The 27,967-nt window shown below is 40.0% G+C and overlaps 4 protein-coding genes across 4 annotated transcripts; 1 reads left to right on the top strand and 3 right to left on the bottom strand.

The window, feature by feature from the left end:
* Positions 1–529: 529 nt before the first annotated feature.
* Positions 530–3,311, bottom strand: LOC119497315 (transcription factor HES-5-like). The gene is made up of 3 exons (XM_037785350.1): positions 3,227–3,311; positions 3,005–3,115; positions 530–2,365 (listed from the first exon to the last, which is right to left on the bottom strand). The coding sequence occupies exons 1-3, from the start codon at positions 3,269–3,271 to the stop codon at positions 1,697–1,699; spliced, it is 825 nt and encodes a 274-aa protein (XP_037641278.1). The 5' UTR covers positions 3,272–3,311; the 3' UTR covers positions 530–1,696.
* Positions 3,312–9,847: 6,536 nt separating this feature from the next.
* Positions 9,848–12,080, bottom strand: her7 (hairy and enhancer of split related-7). The gene is made up of 4 exons (XM_037784623.1): positions 12,036–12,080; positions 11,746–11,841; positions 10,151–11,112; positions 9,848–10,033 (listed from the first exon to the last, which is right to left on the bottom strand). Exons 1-3 carry the CDS (start codon positions 12,078–12,080, stop codon positions 10,525–10,527), a joined length of 729 nt encoding a protein of 242 aa, XP_037640551.1. The 3' UTR covers positions 9,848–10,033; positions 10,151–10,524.
* Positions 12,081–15,056: 2,976 nt separating this feature from the next.
* Positions 15,057–22,521, bottom strand: pbx2 (pre-B-cell leukemia homeobox 2). Its single transcript, XM_037784874.1, has 8 exons — positions 22,163–22,521; positions 20,593–20,666; positions 19,404–19,648; positions 18,602–18,792; positions 18,150–18,285; positions 17,816–17,957; positions 16,969–17,063; positions 15,057–15,848 (listed from the first exon to the last, which is right to left on the bottom strand). The coding sequence occupies exons 1-8, from the start codon at positions 22,396–22,398 to the stop codon at positions 15,768–15,770; spliced, it is 1,200 nt and encodes a 399-aa protein (XP_037640802.1). The 5' UTR covers positions 22,399–22,521; the 3' UTR covers positions 15,057–15,767.
* On the top strand, positions 22,402–27,070 carry LOC119497068 (G-protein-signaling modulator 1). The gene is made up of 6 exons (XM_037784875.1): positions 22,402–22,533; positions 24,317–24,422; positions 24,836–25,330; positions 25,609–25,774; positions 26,020–26,255; positions 26,429–27,070. Exons 1-6 carry the CDS (start codon positions 22,520–22,522, stop codon positions 26,567–26,569), a joined length of 1,158 nt encoding a protein of 385 aa, XP_037640803.1. The 5' UTR covers positions 22,402–22,519; the 3' UTR covers positions 26,570–27,070.
* Positions 27,071–27,967: the final 897 nt, after the last annotated feature.

Genomic DNA, 27,967 nt, shown 5'->3' on the forward strand with positions numbered 1-27,967 from the left:
ACAAAATGAAATGTCCACTACAGAGGACACATGTCAATGGGCTGGGTCTCAGGAGGATATGCAGAGCACGTGCAGGTGTGATTCAGACACGCGCCAGTATAGATCAAAAGGATGTTGCACATTTAGCACCTTTGAATCAGATGTTCTGCTTTAACAACCCACAGAGTTCTAGCAACAAAGATTTTCAGAAACGAGACTCATTCTATCCCAAAAACTTTGAATACAAAGTAACCAAGCGGTTTATAGGGGAAATAATTATATTATATGCATTTTCTAGCCTGGCTGAAGTCCAGTCTGAGTCTATGTTTTTTCTACACACCACATTTCTTCAGATAAAGAGGCGTCAAATGGTTCAAACTCGTTCTCGTGGGAAAAGAGGAAACGTGGATGCATTTACAGCTTTATTACCTGTTAAAACTGATACATCTCTGGAGAGGAGACACAGAGAGGAGACATTCCCACGTTCACACGAGCACTGTCCGACGATTGAAATGCAAATGAGTTGTTTACAGACTGAAGGACTTGCAGTTAAATGCTCGGACAGCGTGCCGCTTTAAGAGCTGTTTTACGCACGCCCAAAAGTGGCATTACGCACGGGAATGGCACCTTTTACGCACAGCTTCCACTCCTTATCAATTTAACTTCCTATTTCTCTTCTGTGTAAGAACATTGAGAGAGCTTCATAAAACCGGAGTCAAAGTCCATGTATGCATGTCACTGGCAAATAAATCCTGATTATTTAGTTTCTTTAAATTGAACTATAATTCTTACATATACTTATAATATAAATTGACTATAATACTTATAGGCTAATAATAAAAGGCTAAATGTGTACGAATATATGTATTACATTTTCCTGAATGTTTGTTATAGTTTTTCGAAGTAAAGGAGGATTAGAGGTCGTTGCATTGTGTGATGCGTCGCTGCATGGTGTCCACACTTAAGTCCACACTTATGCTGCTCGAGACACGTGCCAGCAAACAATCAATGAACACATGCGCATTGTTTAGGGATTTTTCCTTTTGTTTATTTGCAAATGACAAATAAAATAAATTAAGGTGCAAAAATACATCACAATATGTCACAATTAACACGAGTTGGCCTGTAAAGGCTGTAGCAGCACTTGATAATAGATTTACAATATCTACACATGTATCAGACTTTACAGAAAGCAGGAGGTGTTCAATACATTGCACTGGAAATGGCCTTGTAAAAGTCCAATGAACAACACATGCCTTTGTATGAATATTAATCAGCATGTTATACAGTGGCGGCCGGCCAATAGAGGACTCCCTGAGTCACACAAAAAAAACATTACTACTACTACTAATAATAATAACAATAATAATAATAATTATAATAATAATAATAAAACTTATACGAATTGTCAATATTTGTGTTTTAAATATGGAATACACCCAGTAATATGTGTAATTTGATTGTAATGTGATTATATTTTGTATTACATTCCACCGCTGAGTACATGAATTCAAATTAAATCATACCGGGATGTTTGCTGAAATTGATTGGATGTGGCACAGCCCCATCAAGAAAACTTAACACCAGCCGCCACTGATGCATTGTACTGGAAATAGCCTTGTAAAAGTTGAATGAACAACACATGCCCTTGTATAAATATTAATCAGCATGTTAGAGTCATTAAAAGTTCAGTTTGTGAGCTCACTGGTGGTGGTGCTCAGGGCCAGGGCCTCCACAGTGTCTGGCCGAGCGGCTGGCTCTGGGACGGGCTCTGTTTGCTCGATCGACTCGCCTCTTTGTGTGGCTGTGGAGGAGTTGTTGTTGTGGGAGAGAGATGTGATTCTCTATGGGTCTGAACACAACTGGCCACAGAGGTCAAGGCAGGCGTGCACAGTCTGAGCCCGGACCTGTGTATGAGCAACCGAAGAATAGACCTGGAGGACTTCCTGAGACGCAGAGAACCGGAGGAGGAGGAGCAGGAGGAGGAGGAGGAGGAGCAGGAGGCGGAGGAGGATGAAGAGGAGGAGGAGGAGGAGGAGGAGGAAGAGGGTGAGGAGGAGGATGGAGCTTCAGTTCTCCATTGGACTCCTGCAGAATCAGAGTCTGAACATGGAAAACGAGCGGCAAGAGATGCATCCAGTGCTGCTCCAAGCCACAGGCCTTTTCCCTCAGGTCCCAGGAACCGAGCAGTTGTCTGCAGGCATGTGGAGAAGCCGTCTTGGAAGGAGTGTTTCCGGCCTCCACCACCTCCACCTGCTCCTACAACACCACCTCCTCCATCAACACCTCCTCCAGCTCTGGTCTTGTCTCCTTCAGCAGTGTTCTGCAGGAAGACGACTGTGTGCTCCAGTATCTCAGCTTTCTCCACTCTGTGCTGAGTCCCACCCTGCATGAAAACATCACTATGAGTTAATTTTAAAAGTAAGTAATTTTACAAGAAATATTTTACTTTTAACATATATTTATTGTTAGAATAGTCATACACCGTAAATCTAAGACCATTAACATATAAATCACAAATGAAACATGTAATTTATACGTTGCAAAAGCCCAAATTTACATTAACTCAGAAGTTTTGCAAGAAAAAATCTGTATTTTTACAAGTAATATTTTTAGAATTCCATGAAATCCTTTTCTTCTAAAATAAATTAATTGTTAAAACAGAGTCATAAACCTCTAAAAAACAGAATAATTATTTTTAAAAATGAGCGAGAAAAGCTTAAATACAGATAATTACGATTGTGATTACAAAAAAATACTGTAAATCTAAGACCATTTACATATAAATCACAAATGAAACATGAAATTTTTTACATTTGTTTTCAATCATTTTGAAATACAGACACAAAATGTAAAATTTGTAAATATTAATTAGTCCCATATGCATATAGCTCTATGTACATAATCTCTCTGTGTTTAGATATAACTCCACCTGTATATATCATCTATTGTTCCTGGGACAGAAACAAAGGAGTTAATAAACAACTTCAACATCATTCAGTCTTCTAGAGGTGAACAGACAGACCAGGTGAGTGTTGTGTTGTCTTACCTGTCTCTGTAGCAGAAGAGTCTTCAGGTTCTCCAGGCTGCGGTTCATTCTCTCTCTTCTACGTCTCTCCACCTGAGGTTTGAGACTCTGCCAGACACAAAAGAGATGATAACATTAAAGATAAAAGCATCTCACAAAAGAGAAGCTGACTACAAAATAATCTGAAATATTTCATGAAAGCATAAATGATACAAGTACCTTTCTCTCTGCCTTTGAGTCCTCTGAATCCTGAAGCAGTTTCATGATTGTATTCCAACAACTGGTGACTGCAGCTCCTCAGGTCTCTCAGTCAAAGCTGAATGTGACCAAAGACACTTCAGTGAGAGCTTTTAAACCAGAGGTGGGAGGAACTGTAGGCTCCACCCATCAACCTCTGATCACACCTCTGATCACAGGCTTTATTACACTCCAGGTTTTACTCCATAATGAAACTACTAAACTCAGTTTTACCAAATCTTTAATGTCTCAAAAATATTCTGCATTATTTACAAGTGAACGCTTTGTTGTGACTCTTTTTCCTGACAGTCTCAGCGGAAAAGGGAAGGCATAACTATTCAATTACATTTCAATTCAATCCAAAGGGGCTTTATGCTTTATTGCTAAAGCAAGTGTGAAATGAAAACAAAAAATGTATGTACAATAACTTAAGATCTACTAGAATAAAGAGATGTGTAAACAGAGCTGTGTAACATTGCAACATTATAATCAAATATCTAAACAAAAATAGTAAAGTTTAAATTAATATTACAAACGTGGTTTTGTTGTTAAAAATGCAATATATAAGTAAAGTTAAATAAAGATAAAACAAAATAGAAAAATGTAAATATTGCAGTTAATAATAGAAATTTTACGCGCGTCTCGGTGGTCCATTGAGAACTACAGTTTCATTAGAAGAAATGTAATGTACTTGAGAGAAAAAGAGAGTTGTTGGAAGATGATCTGACAACAGATGACACAACGACTTGATCCAGTTTTGTTTACTGAGTGCTGGAGACTCTTCACACCAACAAAACCTTCAGCCATTTTGGCAATAGGAGTAGCTCCTTCAACTGTCTCTCATGGGAACATTGGTCATGGAGCTGTATTCAGACTTTATTACGTGTTAGAATCGATACATCGTGACAAAGAGTGCTTGACGTCGAAGTGGCATTCAGGTTCCCACGCGTTGCTTTTCAGACCGGCATCATGAGATGTGTCTCCATTTGGTTTCAATCATTATTTCACAGATATTTGCAGAGTCGTGCGTAAAAGGTAATTTTACGCACGACACAGATGCTATTTCCAGCAGAGTTTGCAGATTGTTTTTTTATACTAAGAAACATGTTTTGAATCAGATATGATATATTTAACTTTGAACTGTAGTTTTTGACTTTGTTTTTCTTTCACAGCCAAAGAGACGACAGTTACAGAGCTGCGCAAAAAAAAGTGGATTTTACGCACGACGTTAACAGTTACCCTTGTTGCAGATTCTATGGAATTAGTTACCATATATATATATATATATTGTACTTCAACCTTTTCTTAATGAAATATTCCTAACACATTTTAACACGATGACTGCAGACTGAACGACCCTTACCTGTTTTCTATGGGCTCGTGCAGCTGCCCCGCTGAGCGTGAGCGGCACGCGCCTGTGAAAGGTGTGACCAGCTCGTGCGACACGTTTAACATCTGTGAAGGAAAAACAACGAGTATCCGCCAAAACCAGCGTGAAGTCCAGACAGACGACTGTGGGTGACTTCTGACGCCTTTATCTTTACCAGGACGGCCAGACGACACGGGTCCTGGAGAGATACTGACAGAAAGAATCAGGAGAAACATGTTGAATAAGTTCTCATTTACTGACTCATGGATGATTTATGTTTCATAAATTCTATAGAATCTGCACCAAGGGTAACTGTTAACGTTGTGCATAAAATCCACTCTTTTTTGCGCCCTTCTTTTGTTTAATTTTTCTTTTTTCTAAATGTAATTTTTTTATTACTATGATTTATTTTATCTTATTTTACATGAAAAGCACCCCCATGTTATATTTGTGTGTTCTATAATTTCATTGTAAAAAGTAGAAAAGTTGGTTGACTTCATAATTGTATCTAATTAAGTATGTTTATGTAATTGTATGAGTAAAACCAAATAAAGGAAAAACAAAATTAAAAAAAAAGAAAGTAAAAAAACTACAGTTCAAAGTTAAATGTATCGTATTTGATTCAAAACATGTTTCTTAATACAAAAAACAATCAGCAAACTCTGCTGGAAATAACATCAGAGTCAGATGATGTTGAGTCTGCAAATATCTGTGAGATAATGAGATTGAAACCAAATGGAGACACATCTCATGATGCCAGTCTGAGAAGCAACGCGTGGGATCCTGAATGCCACTTCGTCCTCAAGCACTCTTTGTCACGATGTATCGATTCTAACACGTAATAAAGTCTGAATACAGCTCCATGCACAATGTTCCCATGAGAGAGAGTTGAAGGAGACAAAATGACTGAAGGTTTTGTCGGTGTGCACACTCTAGCGCGCTCAGTAAACAAAACTGGATCAAGTCGTTGTGTCATCTGTTGTCAGATCATCTTCCAACAACTCTCTTTTTCTCTCAAGTACATTACATTTCTTCTGCTACTGTATTTCTCAATGGACCACCGAGACGCGCGTAAAGTCTACCCTTTTACGCGCGGCTCTTCGTGTTTAGTTACAGTACTAAAACAAAATGGCAAAACATTTTTGGACTCTTTTGGACACATTCTCCATCCCAACCAGTCAAATACTGACTGTTGATCAATCACACATTGTTATTCTGAGTGCCCTGTGTGTGTTCGTGGGAACTGGAGAGCCACCTCTCCTCCAAGCACACTTTGTAAATGAAGTATCAGTTTTGACAGGTAATAAAGTGAGGATGAAGCCTCCTGCTCCACGTTCCCATGATGAGAAAGAGCTGGGGGACATTCTCCCACTGTCACACTTATTCAACATTTGTCTGCATGTTGCCAGAGTCGACTAAAGGCCATTTGTTTGTATATTCATCACCATTTGGTTCAGAGAACATTTGCCTCATTCTCCTCACAACATTATTATCTTTATGCACATTGTTTATGTAACCAGTTGTGCCTTGTTGGAAGACAGATCCTTTACTTAAAGGTCCCATATTGTGCTCATTTTCAGGCTCATACTTTTATTTTGTGTTTCTACTAGAACATGTTTACATTCTGTAATGTTGAAAAAAAAACTTTATTTTCCATATACTGTCTGCCTGAATATACCTGCATTCACCCCTCTGTCTGAAACACTCCGTTTTAGTGAATTTCGACGGAATTGCACAGAATTGCAACAGAATTGCGTTGCTAGGCAACAGCTTGGGTCCATGTGTACTTCCTGTCAGCTGATGTCATTCACATACACTGCAACAGGAAATAAACTGGGACACATTTAGAATGTTTACGTTTAAAATTGAGTCAAGGGTCTAAATATTGTATATTCGTGACATCACAAATGGACAGAAATCCTGACAGCTTGTTTCAAATGCAGAGTTTCTGAAATACAGGCTGTGTGTATTTCTCTGTGGATTGAGTGTTTCGATACTTTCACAGTATTTATATAGGACTTAAACATGCTTTATAATAAAAAAACATTAAAAAATCTCACTTTTTTATAATATGGGACCTTTAAGTAAAAGTACCACCACAACAGCAAAGTAAAAATACTCCGTTACAAGTAAAAGTCCTGCATTCAAAACCCCACTCAAGTAAAGCAGAAGCATTATCAGCAGAATGTACTTAATTATCAAAAGTAAAAGTACTCGTTCTGCAGTGAAATGTCCTTTCAGAATGATTATTTATGAATAATACATTTATGAATGTGAAAGCAACATTTTACTGTTGTATCTGGAGCTAGTTTAAACTAGTTAGTTTAGTCTAGTGGTTTCCAAGCTAGGGGTCGGGAACCTCTTGGGGTCACCAGATAAATAGAAGGGGTCATCAGATGATTATGAAGATCAAATTAATTTTTTCGACATACTATACTATGACTATTTTCAATTACATTTTTCAATATACAATAGTATGACTTTGTCTTCGACATACTATACTATGACTTATTTTCATTACGTTTTTCAACATTCAATAGAATTACTTTTTTTTCAGGAAATTTTCAGACATACTTTATAATGACATTTTTCCATGAAGTTTTTCGACATACTATACTATGACGTCCTAGAATTACTCTCCACACTGACTGCAGGAACAACCCCTGTCTCTTTGTTATTTGACCCTTTAATCTCTGAATCTCACTAAACCTTTATGAGGCAGACACGTGCAGCAGCTCCAGCAGCACGCGACCACTTCACACCTCATTCAAACACGCGCCAGCTGAAAAAAAGCTTAACAAATTAACTGAATTCATAATAAACCACAACTTTAACAGACTACAAGTAGTTAAATATGCTTGTACATTAGAGGAACTAGTCAGTCCTGTAGAAATGAATATAAAAATAATCTTTCAGGTGAGTTAAATGTCTACCTGACACTCTACCTGTTTTTGGCACGTGGCCTTCATTGAGAAAGACATGATACAAATGTGGCAGATGAAATACATTAAATTAACTTGGTGGAGGAATAAAAGACATTTGTGTTCACAATAAGCCACCACACTCTGCAGCTGATGGACACATTTGCCTGAGTCATTGAAACTGTCGCAGAGCTACGATTATAAAGAGTTCAACTAACAGATATGTGCGTAAAAGAAGTCAAACGAAGCGACAAGTGGTGCGTAATTTGCATGTGAGTGACCAATGTGCGTAAAGCGTGTCTGTGCGTCTGTGGGAACCTGAAAGCTCTCAGTCCTCCACACACTTCTTCTTAATGATGTACTAATACTAACAGATAATAAAAGTGCAAATGGGCGCTTTGCTCTCTTTTTCCCACGAGAAAGAGTCAGAGAAGAGTCTCCCACGCTGCAGCACATCACATCATCACTTCACATCATCAAATCACATCAGCAGTGTCACGATGGAAAAAAGGTTCGAGGCCAATAAAATAAAAGCATTTTGTTCTTTATGCTAAATGCAGTACCTGAGAGGGTTTCTGTTGTCATTGTTTTGTGTTGTTAATTGATCTCCAATTCTAAATATATACATGCACTTGCATAAAGCAGCATATTTGTCCACTCCCATGTTGATAAGAGTATTATATACCTCACAAATCTCCCTTTAAGGTACATTTTGAGCAGATGATTAACTATGGACAATCATGTGATTTATCGCACTAAAACATAATCATAAAAGTCACACAATATTTTGCTGAACGAGCCAATAGAGCTTCATCTATAGTCTGGATTCGTGTCAACATTTAAGTTCAACCCAGAACAAAAACTCTGCCATTTATAAAGGAGACTTCTGCATTCTTGATTTTCCATAATTAATAATTAACCTTGTGATCCACAGGAATGCTCACCACCAAACTCTTGGCACATACTTCTGTGTATTGATGTGTTATGACGGTTTCAAAACAATCCAAATATTGCTTCTTCTTCTTCTTCTTCTTCTTTTTTCAGGAAAAAACAATAATCAGACAGCTATAATGAGACAAATGTCCTCGTGAGTGTGACTGGACTTCAAAGGGCTGCAGGAGGTGTTAAGACACGTTTTGTTTCCTGTGATTTTACACCGGACACGCGTTGAAAACAAATGGTCTGTGAGCAGCTGGAGAGAATGAATACTAAATACAATGAAAACAAACGTGGACATGAGCTGGAGGGGTTTCACATAATTCACCCTCATCCTGTCATGTGAAGGGTATGATAAAGAAAAGGTGATTTCATTATTCATTCATTACATTTTTCAGGATTCTATAATAGGACTTTTTGTCATGAAATTTTTCAACATTCAATAGTGTGGCTTTTTTTTTATTTTAAGACATACTCTGACTTTTTTTCATAAATTCTTTAGACATACTATACTTTGACTTTTTTTCAGGAATTCTTTTTTGACAAACTATACTATGACTTTTACCATGACATTTTCCCGACATACTATACTATGACTTTTTTCCAGGAATTTTTATGAAATACTATACTATGACTTTTCTTTAATATTTTTTTCAATATGCTATACTATTGAGAGAATGAATACTAAATAAAATGAAAAACAAACGTGGAGATGAGCTGTAGGGGGTTTCACATAATTCACCCTCATCCTGTCATGTGAAGAGTATGATAAAGAAAAAGTGATTTGGACATGTAGTTAGAAATGTAAGACTAGATAGTCTACATAAAGTAGTCCTTGTTGGAAAAGCAGTGGCATTTAGTTAAAGTGGGACTCTGCAGTTATATAACCCATGCATTATAATTATGTAATTATATGAGAAATCATACATGAGAAATGATGCATCAAGGGATTTTATTTTCAGGAGCTGAACAAGTTTGGTCAGACTTCTTTAATAACAGAATATGTAGATGGAAACACACTGTGCCAGGGCTGTCAATCCAGATTGTTATATGATTTAATTTGCTTATTTTAAGCAGTTAATTTTGCACAGACTGCTCCGGGCTATATTATCTTTTTTTGTATTCTTGGTTTTAATCATTAAAGGCATTCAAAGTGAGTGAATAATGTGTGAACAGGGTCTGTCTTTGATGCCTTTGAAGTAAGAACTGCTACTGAACTCTTTCACCTCATGGCCAGACTTCACACCTGCAGGATGTAGCTCGGCAGGAGGCCACGCTTCACACCTCCCACTCCCACTAAGGAGAGCTGTCGACAACATAATGTGACACCACACGTTTTCATTTTAGGAAAAGTTTTTATTTTATTATTATAAAAAAAACAAAAAAAGGTCTCACCATAGGGAGACATCCAGAATAAATTAGTGTGCAAAATAGACAAGATATATATATAGAGAGAATACAAGTTATATTGTTGACAGAGATGTCTTAATTTATGCCAGCAGACATCATGGCACTGCAGGTGAATGTGAGGGTCTGCGTGGGGCTCTCCCAGCACTCGAACACCTGGAAATGTGACGGATGGACACTCAATCATTATCCACTTCAGCATCATGACAGCAGATGTAGCAGAGCAGTATATGAAGAAGGACGACAGAGACTCTTCAGCTCCAGGATACTCACCTCTAAAAAACTTGTTCTTCGGCACAGCAGCAGTCCCAGCCGGGCTCAGCCGCGTGATCCAGCTCACGCGTGTCCCTAGTCTGGGAGAGTACCTGTGCCGTCAGCAGAATAGATGGCTGTTCCACTGACTCATTCAAAAGCATTAAACAAGAGTAGTGAGTCAACCCTATCACACATACAAATGAGATTTTACATTATTTACAGGCTTTGAGGTTGTGGTTGAACACCAACATCCTTATGTGTTATCAGAAGGCCATTGTTTGCAAGACTACAATGCAAATATTCATTCAGGAACAGTACAGTTGGCACCAGTGAATATTAATTGGTTGTCAGAGTCATCAAAAGTTCAGTGTTCAAAAGTCGCGACCTTGTGATCAGGGCCAGGGCCTCCACAGTGTCTGGCTGACCGGGCTGCTCTGGGCCGGGCTCTGTTTGCTCACTCGTCTGATCTCAAGCTGATTTTGTCTCTGAGCCTGTTGGGGAATTCTGGGAAGCCGCTGCTGAACCGGAAGTCGGTACGGATGGGCAACACTGGACGCTCGTGCGTGCAGTCTGTGCTTGGATTTTTGCCTCAGCATCCGAAGAATGGACTTTGTGTGCGGCAGAGAGCCGGAGGAGGAGGAGGAGGAGGAAGAGGAGGAGGAGCGGCCTTCAGTTCTTCGTTGGACGCCTGCAGAATCAGAGTCTGAATGGGAAAAACGAGCAGCAAGAGATGCATCCAGTGCTGCTCCAAGCCACAGGCCCTCGCCCTCAGGTCCCAGGAACCGAGCGGCTGTCTGCAGGCAGGTGGAGAAGCCGTCTTGAAAGGAGTGTTTCTGGCCTCCACCGCCTCCACCTCCAGCAACACCACCTCCAGCTCCACCAGCAGCAGCTCTCGTCTTGTCTCCTTCAGCAGTGTTCTGCAGGAAGACGACTGTGTGCTCCAGTATCTCAGCTTTCTCCACTCTGTGCTGAGTCCCACCCTGCATGAAAACATCACTATGAGTTAATGGAGTCTGCTGGCAGTAAGAGGCTGTATATACATATCTACACTCCGATATTCATCTTACACTATATAATCACTTAGTCCCATATGCATATAGTTCTACGTACATAATCTCTATGTGTTTAGATATAACTCCACCTGTATATATCATCTATTGTTTATAATACTCTTATACAAATGTGTTATACAATATCCCATCAGCATGCAACTTATAGTTAAGCTATTAATCATCAGTATATAACACGTTGATCACTTGCACTTTAATTACAATCTGTATATATGATTATGCCTATGTACATACACCAATATATCCTCATTTGTATATATTGTCTTGTCAGCACTTTACTAGTTTGCATTCTGGTTAGATGCAAAACTGCATTTCGTTGTACTTGTACTATGTGCAATGACAATAAAGTTGAATCTAATCTAATCTAATCTAATCTAATGTCCCTGGTTCCTTGATATTGTCTCCTCACAGGACAAAGCAACATAATTTCATATTTAGTGATTGAGAAGAAAGTATGTTTTATGGCATGTTTAAGAAAATTAATGATAAATTAATTTAATGTAATCAAAGAATATCTACGAGTGCACTCAAAGTTGTTTTTACCAGTTGTTGTGGCTCCTGAAGCAACATGGTCCTCAGACGCTCCAGGCTGCGGTTCATCCTCTCCCTTCGGCGTTTCTCCACCTGAGATTTTATGAACTAGAAGGAAAAAGAAATGTGGGGATGACCCAAATGTTCATTAGTGGGTGATTCAATTGAATTTACTTGGATTAAAACAGCTTTCTTCCAAGCTTTAGGACAGTTTCAACCACCTTACTATCTAAGTGTAACCATCAAGTTGTTATAGCCTATATGAACATAATCTTTAACATGCATTGAGTTTATTTTTTTACCTTTCTTTCGTTTGTTGCATCCTCCGTTTCCTGTAACAGTTTCATCGTAGCCAGTGGTCCAGTGTGGTCTGTCCTTATCCAGTGGTGTCAGGTCAAAGGTCAAAGAGGCTCCTTCACAGTCTGCAACTGATCAGGCAATGAGGCTGTTGTTGTCTCAGACTGCTTCTTTTACCTCCTCCCAGGAGCCAGGAGCCAGACCCTCAGACTCCTCCTACCACCCGACCACACACCTCTTCCACCAACCAGCCGACCACACACCTCCTCCAGCAACCACCCACCCCCTCCTCTCCACTCCTCCATCCCACTGTCTTTATTCCCAGTACTTCAAAATAAACTTTCTTAAAATGTATTTAACAATTTATTATTTTCTTTTTACCACTCATCTCATCATTATGCAACAAATCAGCTTGTGCTTAAGATACGCAAAACAAGACACAAGGGTATGAAACCTCACATGTTCATCTGTCAAATGTTTCAAAAGTCGCTTAAAGGGTAATTTAATTTAATTGCTGTGTATAATTGCTTTCCCCCATGTTGTCCATGTATCTGTTTTTATGTTTTTTATTTTTTCCCACTCACAATGTTGTTTGGTTAAGATTACCCAGAAGTCTTTATAGATATTTAAATCAATATCCTCCTCATAAACACTAACCAGACACTTCCACGCAACACACACACACACACTCACACACACACACTTATCTTTTTTGATATATTGACTGTATTGTTATTATTGTTATTATATATATCTTGTCCTGATTGTTTGTTATCACTATTATATAGTCATATTATTTCTTTATATTAATATTGTCTCTAGGTGGAGACTTCAGATAAGCCCAGTGGGGTTTTTGCCTCTTCCTGCACTTTATATTATTCATTTCTGTTATGCGTATAGTCTTAAATTGTGCAAAACAAATAAACATAAACATAAACATGTTAAGCGCAAAGGCGTGCGTAAAAACCCCTTGCATAAAATTACAGGAAAACACAGAATTTGAGATTTTACCTTAAAATATAGAAGTTCAGATTTGTTTTCTTTGGAGTGAAATCGGTGGCACTTAACGTGGAAAACCACTTCTGGTTAATGTTTCCCCAAAATGTCAGTGATTTATATGAGAATTTGAGCTTTTTGCAAAACAAAAACAATGCACACAAAAGTGGAAAATAACACACAGGCAGTAAATAAGGAAGAATTTAAAACATCAGTAATCATAGGGTTCCATCCATCTGTTCTGCTGGTTTATTAATGTACCAAAACCTGCGACATCTTTCAGTCCACGATGACTTTTCTGGTGCCAAATTGAGAAATTAAAGCCTGCGTCAAAATCATTTATTACACGTGGCTCACCAGCATCACTTTAGAGTCTCTTCCTTTCGTCCTTCTGCTCACTTACGGCGAGTGCTGACACCTTCTCCATTCACACTTGACTCCTTTGCATTTGTTAGTCAGTCTGCAGGCTGGAGGAGGTGGAGGTGTTATATAACATTTAGCATTCGCACCTCCATGCATTCGTCACAACAGGCCACGCGTGCCATTTGGGCATCTTGTCTGTCTCGTGCTGGCGCGCCGTTTAGCGCCTCAGGTGTTCCACATGTTGCTCGTGTGAAGTCTTTGATGTCTCCAGGTCACCGTGGGAACGATGAGAGACGCTGGAGACACGTGGCAGCTTCAGGATCAAGTGGTTTGAGCTGAGAGGCCCTCAGGGGTCCTTTACAGATGTAGATTAATTAACAGCCTGGATGGTGTTAAAGCTCATGGGAACAGAAATCCTGCAGTATGAACCTCCACACGTCACACAGTAACACCCCATCTCATCTTAACCCTTAGAGAAAGGAGCAGCCTATTTAGTCTTAAGTAAAAACGTGGTATTATTAAATCACCAGCTCCACTGCGCCACAAAAACTGTTTACTTTGCCTATCAAGTTTGAATAGTAGCTGGCTGCCATGTGATGTGTGATGACATATTTAGTATGTTGTGTGAATTTGATTTGTCATTTTATCCTTTTTTTTTAAGGACAAACATTCAGTTCTTTTTTAATGCTGTTCACTACTTTTTTTATTATTATTATTATTTACTTATTTATCTCACTTATTATTGTAAGTGTTGGTATTATTGTTATTGATATTATCATGACCATCATCATCTTTATTATTCACATTATTAATATATGTGTATGTGTATATACTGTATTATATATATATATATATATATATATATATATATATAAAAACGTATATATATATTTTTTTACATTTGTTTTGTTTTTGTTCCCCCTATGCTCTACACAAAATAAAGGATGTCTGTATGTTTAAGAGTAGATATATGTCATATATGACCATCTAGCCTCATTCAATGCTAAACACACACCCATTATCCACACACACACTATAATTCTGATGTATACACGGCTTTGTTGAATACTCGATTCTAATTGGTGAAGCACGTCGTTCTACGGTCTGTTATTTCTTTATAGCAGACCATTGCTATGAATAACAGATCGTTGCTATGTATAACAGACCGTTGCTATGGGCGCAGTTCTGATGTCGGACTCTGGCGGGCCATTTTTGGGTCAAATTATTAATTTCTTAAGTAAGTAGCCGTGTAATAAGCGGGATAATGTACAGCTAGCGGGTCATTATTGTGAAAGAAACTCCTTCAGGGTGACGCAAGTCGGGGTCTCCTGGATCGCCCTAAAGGGGTTTATTTCACAATAATGACCCGCTAGCTGTACATTATCCCTTACATGGGCCATTCTGAATAATGAGTACTTTTATTTTTAGTACATTTTAATGCTGTTACTTTTGTACTTTTACTTTAGTTACGTTTTGAAAGAAGAACTTTTACTTGTAACAGAGTATTTTTATACTGTGGTATTACTACTTTTACACAAGTAAAAGATCTGTGTACTTTAGTGACGGCGTGACAAAGCGGCGGTATGTGACGAGTTGGGATGAGAACGTGTCGATAGTTCAAGCCTTTTGACCTCTCGACTCTACATCCATCTGGACCAATCCCCATCTGGTTGTGAATACAGAGAGTCTTTATTGTAAAAGAGGTAGAGAGAATACAGGTGTTTCACTGTACAGAAAAAAAAGACAGCACTGTTGATATACTCATTCAAACCGTTGATATGGACTCACACACGCCTCATCCATTTTACAGGGACACATCAGCCCGGTAGAAAAAAAACAAAACAAACAAAACAGAGAAACAAACACACAAAATCTTTGGATTTTTCTCTATTGTCCTCTCATCCACTAAACGCATTCTCTCTTTCTGAGCTGTTAAAATGAAAATAGTTGTAGCACTAATAATAAAACAGCAATAATATTAATAATAATGATATAGTGTGCTGAAAACAATGATAATGCTGTCCCCGTCCTCCCCGCCCCAACCACAAACACACACCTCAGTAACATGTCAAAAGTAGTGGAAAACAAACCCTACAACCCTGATAATAAAACCACACCAGCATGCACACAACACACACACACACACACATTTTCACTCTACCATCCGTGCACTCAGCTAATCATACAAACATAATAATGACCCACGCTGAGCGGTAAGAAAAGAGAAAAATACAACGCACATTTTGAAATAATCAAATCAAACAAACGACGTACAAAAAAACAACTGCAGCCAAGTGGGAAGTGTGATATCATTCTTTCTGTCTTTTCCCGTCATCAATCTTTCCGTCGCTGTCGTTCTGTGCCAGTGGGCTGGGCCATCAGTCAGAGTTTTCCGAGTGGTCGCTGTGGGGCGAAGCGCCGGACGGGGGCGAGCCTCGACCCTGCCAGTTCCCGTTAGCCTGAGAAATCGAAAGAAAAACAACAAAGAAACAAACAAAGTGTCATTTACTTTTGTCATTTTCTAGCACCTTAACCAACAAAGGTGCATACTTAAAAGGTAACTTTGGTCTTTTTCAACCTGGAAATTGGTCCAGTATTGAGGGAGAATGCTCTGGGCAATTGAGCAGCGTTAATGTAACGTTACATAAAGTTAAAAGTGCTTGTTTTTGTCACCGACAGGCTCAGATTATTATTATGAGTGTCTTACCTTTCGCTTGATCCCGTCTGTTTGTTATTGAGTCCGAGTCCCGCTCAAGGAGAAGTACTGCTGTGAAATCTGAATATCTGTATACTCTGGCTCAAATAGCAGCAACCCATCACCTCGCCATTCAGAACGAGACTTCTCCTTGAGCGAGGCTCTTTCCATAATGTTGTCAGACACTTCTAATAACAATCAGAGCCGGTCATGGCAAAAACGAGTACTTTAGTGGACGTTAATGACGGTGCTAACTTGCCCCAATAGCACAATATTGCATCGTTCTCCCTCAATGCTGGACCAATTTCAGAAAATGTTGTCTTCATTTGTCAAAATCATGGGAAAATAGAGTTCAGGTTGAAAAATAGCAAAGTTACCTTGAGCAATTCTACACAATCTCAAGATGTTTGGGATTGATTTTATATTTACTGTCACAGTTCATGTCTGGAAATTAATTCCAAATGGCTTGAAACTATTTTGAGATAGATAATATTGAGTCATCTTTTCTTGTAAAATGTCTGGTGTAATCGGTAACACTGGTGTTGACACAAGTTTATTAACCGGTGGGAAAAATTCCTCTGTGACATCCCTATTGAAATAAAAACAGATCTGAGTCTCATATGCACAGAAAAAAAAATCGAATGTGGGCCAGTATTGCCTGCAGTGTGAACGTAGCTTTAGTGTCTGTTCATCATTATGAAGGACAATGTGTTCTTTAATAGCTTTTGGACAACAATAGAGCTCTGTGACACAGAGGAATAACATATATCACTTGCTGGAAGATCAATTCATCGTTGGTTTTGACGTTTCATGGGACTCGTTGACAGAAAGAAAAGTATACAATGTCACCAGCATTATCATTTACTTCATGAGTATTAAAGTACCTGCACTCCAACTTGGTAAGCAGACTGCTCGCCGTTCACAGGTGGAACCCCGAGGAACAGGTCAGCTGACCCGGACAGAGAGAAGGACCCAGATCCTAAAGAAAAACAAAAACAAGAAAAGCAACCTCAGTAACCGTTTCAGTGTTGTTGTAGAAGTTTAGGGTGGAATACTATGAATATGCTATTAATGGCATATCTGGAGTGAAGCTAAGTGGTGACACCTTTCTATCGGAACCAGCATTAACTTTTTCAGCAGTTTGAGCTCCAGTAGCTCTTCTATTGGATCGGACAACACGGGCCAGCCTTCGCTCCCCACGTGCATCAATGAGCCTTGGCCGCCCATGACCTTGTCGCCGGTTCACCGGTTTTCTTTCCTTGGACCACTTTTGGTAGGTCCTGACCACTGCAGACCGGGAACATCCCACAAGAGCTGCAGTTCTGGAGATGCTCTGACCCAGTCGTCTAGCCAGCACTATCTGGCCCTTGTGAAAGTTGCTCACATCGTTACGCTTGCACATTTTTTCTGCTTCCAACACAAAGTTCAAAGTTCAAAATGTTCACTTGCTGCCTAATATATCCCCCCCACTGCCAGGTACCATTGTAACGAGATAATCAATGTTATTCACTTCACATGTGGTCTTAATGTTATGGCTGATCAATGTATGTTCACTATGGGCTTCCTCAAAGCCTGACAATGCCAAACATTTTCAATTTCCTCAGCCTCAGGTCACACATTGTGATGAGCTCAGGCATTTGATTGACAAGTTCTGGGATGGAGACAAACTGAGACAGAGAAGGGAGAAACTGCCTCAAGGCGAGTAGTTGTAGCTTCCTTGTCTTTTGGTACCTGTGGAGTTGGGAGTGTGCGGGGAATCGTCGCCCTGTCTGCCCCCCAAGGCTGTCTTCATGGCATAAAGGTTGGCCTCCTCTTGGAACTTGCCAATGTTTTTCTTGTAGCGGATTCTTTTGTTGCCAAACCAGTTGGACACCTGGCAGAAAAAAACAAAACAATACAATGCTCAGTGTGCACTCTTTCATTAAAATTAGAGATTAATCGATCAACCCTGAGCAGTAGATCCAAACACATAGAAATACTTAAGCATGTTGTTATTGACAAATTATAAATGCAGTGTCTTTATGTTCATTGCTGCTTGTGCCTAACAGTGGAGTCAGTGGTTTACCTGAGAGATGGTGATTCCACACGATTTGGCGAGTTCCTCTTTGGCTTCTTCACTGGGGTAAGGGTTGGACAGGTGGGAGTAGAAATACTCATTCAGGCCCTCTGTTGCCTGTTTGCTGAAGTTGCGCCTTTTGCGCCTGATGAGACACAAACAAGAGATTAAGTTTTCTTTGTTATTACATTTTCACACAGCTACTATTTGCGGTCTAAGATGTAGTCAAGGGTTCGATGTCCTCTTCCGTACACTCACACATACAGGTCTAAATGGCTACCGTTAATAGAATGTGCCAATCTCCAAGATTTTCATTTAAAGGTACAGTGTGTAGGATTTGGCAGCATCTGGTGGTGCGGTTGCATTATTGAGAATCCAAGCTGACTACAGCTACTGATTTTCAGTTCAGTATTCCTTTAAAAAAACAAAAAACAACAACAACAACCACCACACACGCCTACCTGGCATCAAGGAAGCGAGACCTCAGGATCATGACTGCCTCACAAGTGCTCTGCTTCAGCTGGGTCTGGATCGTGCTGAACTTGCGGTGGATGATGCCCACCATGCGCTCAATCTCCCGCGGAGTTACGGGCCGTGTTCGCGACTGCTCTCTCAGCAGGTTCATCACATGGGTGGTGAACTCAGTGCACGCCTGGGTGGAGGGGCGCAGGAGACGACGGACAGTGAAGGACAGAAAAGCGTAAAGCAATGAAGCTAGGTGTATTATTTTATACTATTTTGAATTTTGCGATATGGCATTTTTTTTTGTAAAGAAGAAAATTAAATTTCACAATAAAACATTCAGAAAGTTAGCAGCTTAGTAGTACGGTTGTTGTCAGTTAGCATGTATAAGCATTTATAAGCATAGTTACTAAAGATCTTAGAATAGCTGGTATGTCCCACAATTTGAAGAAGGTTTTAATTCATGTTACAGGAAGAGTGTATTGTATGTTGCTGATGAGTTACAATAGTGGATCCGAATGGGTTTTGAATAACAGCACACAATAAGGCTTTGGTGTAGGTTGGAATTTGTGTTACTCTGATAATCTTAAAATACCTCTTGTAATACAGAGATATGAAGTTTATACCTGGTGTGTTTTGATCAGCAACATAAGGACAGAAGTGTATGCCCCAGCAAAGAAAAGTTATGTGACTGAACCCTAGACCTAACATGCCAATGGATTAGGCTTCTGGCGAGCAGTTTTAGTACAGGCAAGCGTGTACGGGCAATGTCAGCGCTCGTCTCCTGTTGCGACACGGTACCTGCTCATACTTCTCCAGCTCAGTGTGGTAGATACTGCGAATCTGGCTCAACTTGCTTTTGTAGTCGGAGTGCTCGAGCGAGCTGTCAGGTGACATCCCTCCCGAGCTGGTGGCAGCAGACACAGCAGCAGCGGCCCCGCCACCCTTTTCCGGCCCCGCCACACCCTCCGCCAGCAGCATGTTGTCCAATCGCACCAGCTGAGGATCCTGAGGCTCGTCCTCCTGGGCGTTCCTCATTGACAGGCCTGTCAATAAGACAAGTGTCAATTGGCTTTGCAGGTGAAATATCAACAGAAGTCTGTATGAATTTGTGTTAAAGTACAGTCACATAACACTGCTGTCCTGTGAATATCCCCTCCATCTCACATTCACTTCAACTGAAGCCTGTACAACTAATGAATTCATGCATGCATTTCTTGTTCAACTTTGCCCTGCATATACGCAGGGTCAGCCAATAGAAACACTGGCGCACTGTGTTTGGAAAAGAGGACAAGTCATTACTTAGTCATGATGTGCCATCACATTATTTTGGGCATCACTCACATCCTGTTTACAGTAATCACTCTGCTCTATATTTATTTGTTACCCACATCAGATAACCCTTTTCAGTGCTGAGTGCAGAGCAATTTTGCTGGAGTGAAAGCAAATGTGACCGTAACTTTTAATAGCGTCTTTGCAGGAATCTTTTTTAAATGTATGCCTTTGAAAAATGGCTTGCTTTGTACAACAAAGGATAAAGTCAGATTATATTTTTACAGTATAAATAAAAATATCTAGCAGCATTACTCACCACCCTCTTATTGTTCTGTAACATAAACTGTTGCAAGTACTGTGCACTTATCAAACCAACCAGGCTGCAACCTGTACTGTATTGCCCTGGATGTCTCTTTTGTCCAGCTGCTGTCGTTTGTCTCTATTTTTATATCAAACAGTCTCTTATTACGTTTATCTTCCTATAGGTTTGTTTTTTGCAAGTAGCCTAAACATATTGAGTTACTGACAACCAGAGTCAAATTCCTGAACTGTGGGTGTATGCTTGTTTATGATTTTATTGGCTTCTGGTGACACACTGTCAACACAGTCTAATAAGGCTGCAATAAGCCATCAAAACACAGCAAGGCGGGTTTATAATTGAATGCATGTTGACTGACAATGAAAACATTAAAATCTCTTTTAAATAAAAAGTTACCTGTTTTTTCCTTGATCTCGCACAGGACGCTGAATAATGCAGGTTTCATTCGGTGACAGTTGAGGGCATGTTTCCTGTGCATATAAAGAAAAAGAGCTTGACTTGTAACGTTAGATAACTTTAGCACAACAGACTAACTTTCCCCCATGTTGTCCATATATCTGTTTTTATGTTTTCCCACTCACAATGTTGTTTGGTTACCATTACCCAGAAGTCTTTATAGATATTTAAATCAATATCCTCCTCATAAACACTAAACACACACACACACACACACTTGTCTTTTTTTGATATATTTACTATATTGTTATTATATATATGTTGTCCTTATTGTTTTGTTATCACTATTATGTAGTCATATTATTTCTTTATATTAATCTAGTCTCTAGGTGGAGGCTTCAGATAAGCCCAGTGGGGTTTTTTGCCTCTTCCTGCACTTTATATTATTAATTAATTTATTTATTTTGTTATGTTGTATAGTCTTAAATTGTGCAAAATAAATAAACACACAAACAAACAATAAACAAAATACACTCTCTCTCTCACTCACACAGACAGACAGACACACACACCAGTGAACAGTTTACCTCCTTGGCATTTAGCTTGTCAGAAGCTAGCGTTATGCTAAATTAGCTGAAGGTAAAGGTAACTTAACGTTAGCCGTTACTAGCATGCTAGGCTAACTAGCCAAGGCTAGTTAGCCTAGCAAGCTAACAACGGCTAACGGCTAAACGACTCTGTGTTTGTTTATATGAAAGCTAAGAAACTATTAACTAACAAAACAGCCTCTTAACAGGTTTGAACACATAAAAACAAACAGCTTAGTTCCCGTTAGCTGCTGTTTGTTACTTAGTGAGCTGAGTTAGTACAGGAGGAAAGCTAGCATCATGCTAAAGTAGCCGCGGTAAAGGTAACGTTAGATAGTGTTAGCTTGCTAGGCTAACTAGTCAAGGCTAGCTAGCTACAAGGCCTATACAAGGAGGTTGGGACACGGGTCTGGGGTTCGGGGATATCACGCATGCGCAGTGTGACTGAAGCTGAGGTCCTGCGTTGTGATTGGCTCAATTTCGGCCAGACGTTACTGCGCATGCGTCACACTCCCCCAAAAATATGACGCGTGTCCCAGCCTCCTTCTATAGGCCTTGGCTAGCTAGCTAACAGGTAACTCTAGCTAATGTAAACGTTTCCTGTTCTAACTAAGTAGTTAATGAAAACTAAACTGTTTGTTTTTTGTGTTAAAACCTGTAAAGATGCTGTTTTGTTAGTTAATAGTTTCTTATCTGTCATATAAACAAACACAGAGTGGTTTAGCTAGCTGTTAGCATGCTAGGCTAACTGTGTTTATATTTGACAGCTAAGAAACTATTAACAAACAAAACAGCATCTTTACAGGTTTTAACACAAAAACAAACAGCTTAGTTTTCGTTAACTACTCAGCGATCTTCTGGCTGAATAATGTAAACAACAGATTGAAGTTCATTAAACTTTAGAGTCAACAAACAAACAAACAAACAAACAAACAAACAAACAACACGCTGCAATCAGCTGGTCAACAATCACAGTCACTGACTTGGCCTGCGCCTCGTCCAGACTCTGGTCGGTGATGGTCATGATCTGCTGCAGGATGTCCCCGATGTCTCTGCGGGGTTCGTGTCCGTTCTCTGTTCCCTCCAGGCCCGGGTCTCCTCCTCCGTCGGGCCGGTGGTGATGAGCCGGGTTCAGAGCATGCATCCCGGGGTGGCCGCTCAACCCGAGGCCCCGGCCGCTGGAGGGCCCGCCGGCCGTCTGCTGCTGCTGCTGCAACATCTTCAGCGACGCACAGTGGCGACGACTGCTGCCAGACTCTCTGCTGCTCACAGACACCCAACACAGCCTGAGCAGAGGAGACGAGGAGCAGAGGCTTCAGACACAGCAGGGTCCCCTAGCGATGGACAGGACAAGGTACAAGCCATGTCAACACACTGACTGCAGCATGTGGTAGACTGCTTTACTGAGGAGGAGCACTGCTGTGTTGAATAAACTCGGAAAAACAGTTCATTTTCAAAAAAAAAAGAGCATAATAAGACAACCAGTGTGATATTTATTTATTTATGTATGTGGGTAGCGCCCAATAAAGGGTTAGGGTTAGCAATGGACAGGAAAAGGTACACGCCATGTCAACACACTGACTGCAGCATGTGGCAGACTGCTTTACTGAGGAGGAGCACTACTATGTTGAATAAACTGGGAAAAAAAGTTCTAGTAGAAAAAAAAAATGAGCATAATAAGGCAACCGGTGTGGTATTTATTGATTTATTTATTGATTTATTTATTGATTTAAAAAGGATCCCCATTAGCTGATACAAATGGCACCAGCTAGTCTTCCTGGGTTCCGAAATCAGGTACATTACATTAATCACATACATATATATATAAACTGTGAAAAAATAAATAATAGGCAACCAGTGCAGTATTTATTTTATTTATTTTATTTATTTTATTTATTTTATTTATTTATTTAAAAAGGATCCCCATTAGCTAATACCAATGGAACCAGCTGGTCGTCCTGGGGTCAGAAATCAGGTACATTACATTTATCACATACATATACAGTATATATATATAAACTGGGGAAAAAACCTTCGGGAATTTGTATTTGGTGGATTATTTCTCTGTTGTTACAATGCTAATTGTATTTTACATGGTTGGAAAGCCTGTTTATTTACCTTCACAATGATGTCCAACTTGTAAGGATCATGCATTTGTGTGATGAGCAGCACAGCTGATTATGTGGGTAGCGCCCAAGAAAAATTTGCCAAAATGCTCCGTCAATGGTAAACAGTGTATTCTCCTGTTGGTATTGACTCTTGTTTTGAGTTGTTTAGTGGATTGGATGATTGAACTGTCTATCAGTAACAAGGAACAAACAAGACATATTGGCAATTTTACACTTTATTCATTTCATACATCATTGTGAAGGTAAATAAACTGGCTTTCCAACCATGTAAAAAACAATTCCAATTAGCATTGTAACAACAGAGAATGAATCCACCAAACACAAGTTTCCAAACTTTTCCCCCCCAAGTTAGTTAAATGTAACCGCAACAACAAACATCTGCACTCCCTGCATTTACAACTGTGTGTGTGTGTGTCAGGGAACAAACTGAAATAAGATCTAACTAAATAAAATGTAGATTATGTGCTCTATTTTTATCTTATACAAAGCATTAACAAAAACATTCAGATTAAAGAAGCTGCTTTGTAATTTCCCCAGTTCAACGTGATAATCTCACTTTGACAACCTCTCTCACTTGTCTGACTCTACTTCTCGTTTTAGCTGCAAGTCAACAGGATGTGTGCCAAAACCACATCAGTGCAGAAGAACTGTGCGCCTGTTTCAACATGTTGCAGTTGGGTCTGTCATAATCAAATGAGCAGCACTTAAAGCAGCAGCAGCAGCTGCTTTGACAGCTTGAAGTTAATCTCAAAAAAATGAAAACCTTTGCTTTGGACCATACCTAGATAAAACCAAACGCACGTTGAGGGTTTTCTTCTGCTTTTGATAGTAATATTTCACAATATGGCTTGTCAGATGCAGGCCAAACAAATGGGTGGGCTGTGGTAAGAGGAACAGGAAGAGAGGAGACGAGAGAGAGAAGGTAGCAAGGCACACAGAGAAAGGGCGAGAGCTCGTCACGTCGGCATGTGAAACTCTTCATAGCTGTTCTTTCTTTCTCTTCATAAGGATATTGTCAAGACAAGTTACAAGACCAAAATGCTGTGCTCCGTCTTCTGTGGTGACTTCAAGAGATGATGCTTTGAGAAGACAAAGTTTTCTTTTTTTTAAAAAGGTAAGAATGAAATCACTGAATTTACTGTATGGTGTACACGGCAACTTTTTGGGGCAAAACAACAAGAATTACAGTGAAACTTCTGGCAAATTATACGACAGAAATCAATCAGCAACAAGAAGTTGTCATCTCTGATCATGTTGTCACACACCTTTGTTGTCATACAGGAATAGATGTTTTACTGTTTTCGGCTTAAAGATCTGTAGTCAACATGCTAGAACTTGCCAAACTGGTTTCTCAAACATTTCTTTGCAAGAGAAAGACACAGCTGCTCTCTAGCTGTTTTTATGTCTATTCAGAGGAACTTCAGGGTTGATAAATGTAATGTTTGGATTATTAACAACGGGGGTTCTCTAAGTCTTTGACCCCAAAATCTTTGACCTAATCCCTGTTTCGGTGTGTCTTCTTGTCAGGGGTTGACCGTGAGATTAATGGACTGCACAGAGACCAAAGTTGAAATGGCTGAAGAGGGGCTGCTGGGACGTCTCGTCATCACCGAAGAGGGAGACGTGACTGAGAGTGTCATCGACAGGGGGGCAGCAAGCAGTTCACTTGTCACCGTACAGAGCTGCGGCGGTGAGTCTGCTCTGAAAAAGGAAGAGGAACACACAAGAGAGGACAAGAATGAAGAAGTTATAGCAAGTAAAATGTGTTTAGAAGAGCAGAGCCCGGAAAGACAACAAACCAACGCAGAGGACAAGCAGACAGGGGAGGTTTTTATGACTGAAGAGGACAAACCTGAGAACGTGAATGATGGACAAAACAGAGGTGAAGGGCAGATGATGAGGATTAAGGAAAAACCTGAGAAACCCAGTGACACTGAGGTCACACAAAATGACCCTCAAGTGGACTTTAAGAGGTTAAATTCCTCTGAGGGAACAAACAACGAAGAAGAGGATCCAAAAAAGGTTGTTGTTTTACTTTGGCTTTGTCATATACCCTGAGATTACCTCTATAGTATCTGTGTTTGTAATGTTCTCGACTTTACCAACCAGTCACCATGTGCTCTGTGAGAAAAACAATTCAGTGGTGGAAAAACAGCAGGTATCGCTTTGTTACAGAGCATGTGGGAGTACGTAGGAGTCGAGTGAATTCTTTTGCCGTGCCAACAAACATTCTGTGCCACTCACCGAGAAACCTTTCCTCCCTCATTCTTTTTTTCTGCCACCTACCCGCGTTTTCTCAGGCTCGCCGGTTAACCCCTGACTTCCCGGAGGCATTGTACGAGCTGCTCTGCACCCTTCAGGAGGGGAGACGCCTCAATGACCAGCGCTGCTCCTTCAGGATGGAGAGTGGGATGAGGAGGAGGAGGTGCCACTCTGAGCCCAACACCTCCAAGCCAGCCAACAGAGGTGGGAGCGCTTCTGAGAAGCTGTTTCACTGTGTTGAAGTGATGAAACTGGTGCAGCTGTTGCATTTGTTTCCATGTAGTTATGCTGACTCATGTTGATAGAGCTAAAACAAACATGAAACTACCCGTTCTCCGTTGTTCAAGAATGTTTTGAAACAACTGGCATGTTTCCACTTCTTTCCTTGACCACTTCTAGAGTCTCCTGCCATCTGACCATCAAAGCTCTTCTCTCCCATTTCTCCACAGTCATGTTTTCCTCCATGACTTCACTGCAGAAAGAGGAGTTTTTTGAGCTGGTGGCCACTGCTCAAGCTCGCCGGCTGGATGACCAGAGGGCGCAGCTCGAAAAACCACCAAAACCAAAATCCAGAGGTTTCAGAGGCAGCATAAAGCAAATCTCTTTTGTGAGAAGGCCTGCGCCTGCACCAGTCCCCGTGCCCGTGCCCAAAGAGGATCTGTATAACATGATCCTCACGACACAAGTAAGCAATCGGAACTAGTTTGCTTAAATGCTTTTATCATGAAGAGTTGTCAGCTTTGTTTCTAAAAAAAAAAATGTCCTGCAAAACCTGTGTCATGCCAACTTCAGTGGGGAATTATTTGAATTTAAACATCATTTCAGGCGTTCATTTTCCCTCTTATCTTCCTCCCACAGGCCCAGGGCAGGCTGGAGGATCAGCGCAGCAGGGCTCCTGGTCCCATGGACGATGAGGACTTCTTCTCCCTGCTCCTGAGGGTCCAGGGGGGACGCATGGACGAGCAGAGGACTGAACTGCCATGCCTGCTTCAAACCTGAGATGGAAAGCAAAAAAACAAACTGTGGGAGCCATCCAGTATTGTAGCCTTTTTAGTCTGATTTCTGTTAAAACAGTTTTGTTGACCCTGATGATGCTTTGTTTCAGGGATTTGTTATCCCTTTTGATAGTATTGGTCAGTGCAAAAGAAACGCTAATGTTTGAGCAGCAACAGAGCTTTCAATGTGACTCGAGGGGTGTTCCTGATGAGATTGTTAAGTTTACTGCTAGTTAGCTATTAATTTCTTCCCTAGTAAATAGGATCAGTAGATATGCTTTCTTATCTCGCCTAAGTTTGTATTTTATTGAGTGTCTGTGATGAGTGATTGAATGATTTTGTGTGTGTTCCCATGTGGAGGAGGCATTCTTGTTTCTCCTCATTTGTACAGTAGTCATTAAACACACCAGGGATGGTGTCGAGGAGATAATAGCTTCAAGGCCACACAGCGCTCGACTGTATATGGATGATTCTCCTCCAGAAAATAAACAAGATTTGTATCTGAGCCATTTGCATTTATCCATTTATTCAATTTGTCTAAAATGTTGTCAGGAGAAAAAGTGATTCAACATGCTCTAGAGACTTCCTCATTATTTCTTTTACATATCAAACACACAGTAATTGCCTGTAAGCCTGTAATTGCAAGCATTTTAGCAGTGACACTAACAAGGATGTGTAAAACCTGCTCTTTTATTTTCATCATTAATCATCATTCCCCTGGCTAGGTCACATTCCCACAAACTTGTGATAGTAAATATTTATAAAGCATCCTGTTGCACATAAATCAAAACATTCATATAGAAAGACACGAGGCACTGATGTCCCATTTGGAACAAGCGAGGCGAAGATAAAGGTGTTAATTTTTCACAGAATGAATGGACTGAAAACAGGCGTTATCTCAAAGTTCCTGAATTTTGACATTTTTATTGAAGGTGCCATCACTCCAAAGACAAAGGAGATTTACACGTTTAAAGCTCTTATTGATAACATTTTTATGTCGACAAATCTTTCTTAAAAAATAAATCATTCGCAGAGCTTTTAGAAAGGTGATGAATAAAACTGTTTTTTCCTGAAAAAAATAATTATGATTGTAAACTAATCATTTAAAAAAATGTGGTGGGTCCAAAATTAATGCTCTGTTTATGTCAGTGGAAGATATCTGATGTTTGGGTCCCACTTCTAACAAGGCTTTTGAGCCAATACATCAAACTGGCAATACGTCAAGAGTAGGCTCGCATGACCAAGTCACCTTTTGGGGGAAAACAATCCCGTGTCCCTCATAGACGGTAACACGTTGGTTATTTACAGACAACACTCTACACAAATATGTAGAGAAGTCATAACAAATAGCGGGGCGAAGACTGAAGGGACATGGTTATGGATCAACCTTAATTTATTAAAG

The sequence above is a fragment of the Sebastes umbrosus genome, chromosome 11 (assembly GCF_015220745.1).
Source record: "Sebastes umbrosus isolate fSebUmb1 chromosome 11, fSebUmb1.pri, whole genome shotgun sequence".
Taxonomy (NCBI): domain Eukaryota; kingdom Metazoa; phylum Chordata; class Actinopteri; order Perciformes; family Sebastidae; genus Sebastes; species Sebastes umbrosus.

What these genes read in the sequence shown, in the direction of transcription:
- LOC119497315 (XM_037785350.1), bottom strand. Translation starts at nt 3,271, where the DNA reads ATGAAACTGCTTCAGGATTCAGAGGACTCAAAGGCAGAGAGAAAG. An exon ending in ACTCAAAGGCAGAGAGAAAG is followed by an intron (nt 3,116 to 3,226) that starts GTACTTGTATCA and finishes TGTGTCTGGCAG; the next exon opens with AGTCTCAAACCTCAGGTGGA. An exon ending in GACAACACAACACTCACCTG is followed by an intron (nt 2,366 to 3,004) that starts GTCTGTCTGTTC and finishes GTTTTCATGCAG; the next exon opens with GGTGGGACTCAGCACAGAGT.
- her7 (XM_037784623.1), bottom strand. Translation starts at nt 12,080, where the DNA reads ATGAAACTGTTACAGGAAACGGAGGATGCAACAAACGAAAGAAAG. An exon ending in ATGCAACAAACGAAAGAAAG is followed by an intron (nt 11,842 to 12,035) that starts GTAAAAAAATAA and finishes TTTTCCTTCTAG; the next exon opens with TTCATAAAATCTCAGGTGGA. An exon ending in TTCAGGAGCCACAACAACTG is followed by an intron (nt 11,113 to 11,745) that starts GTAAAAACAACT and finishes GTTTTCATGCAG; the next exon opens with GGTGGGACTCAGCACAGAGT.
- pbx2 (XM_037784874.1), bottom strand. Translation starts at nt 22,398, where the DNA reads ATGTTGCAGCAGCAGCAGCAGACGGCCGGCGGGCCCTCCAGCGGCCGG. An exon ending in CTGGACGAGGCGCAGGCCAA is followed by an intron (nt 20,667 to 22,162) that starts GTCAGTGACTGT and finishes TTATATGCACAG; the next exon opens with GAAACATGCCCTCAACTGTC. An exon ending in CGAGATCAAGGAAAAAACAG is followed by an intron (nt 19,649 to 20,592) that starts GTAACTTTTTAT and finishes TCTTATTGACAG; the next exon opens with GCCTGTCAATGAGGAACGCC.
- LOC119497068 (XM_037784875.1), top strand. An exon ending in GTTTTCTTTTTTTTAAAAAG is followed by an intron (nt 24,423 to 24,835) that starts GTAAGAATGAAA and finishes TCTTCTTGTCAG; the next exon opens with GGGTTGACCGTGAGATTAAT. An exon ending in AAGAAGAGGATCCAAAAAAG is followed by an intron (nt 25,331 to 25,608) that starts GTTGTTGTTTTA and finishes GCGTTTTCTCAG; the next exon opens with GCTCGCCGGTTAACCCCTGA.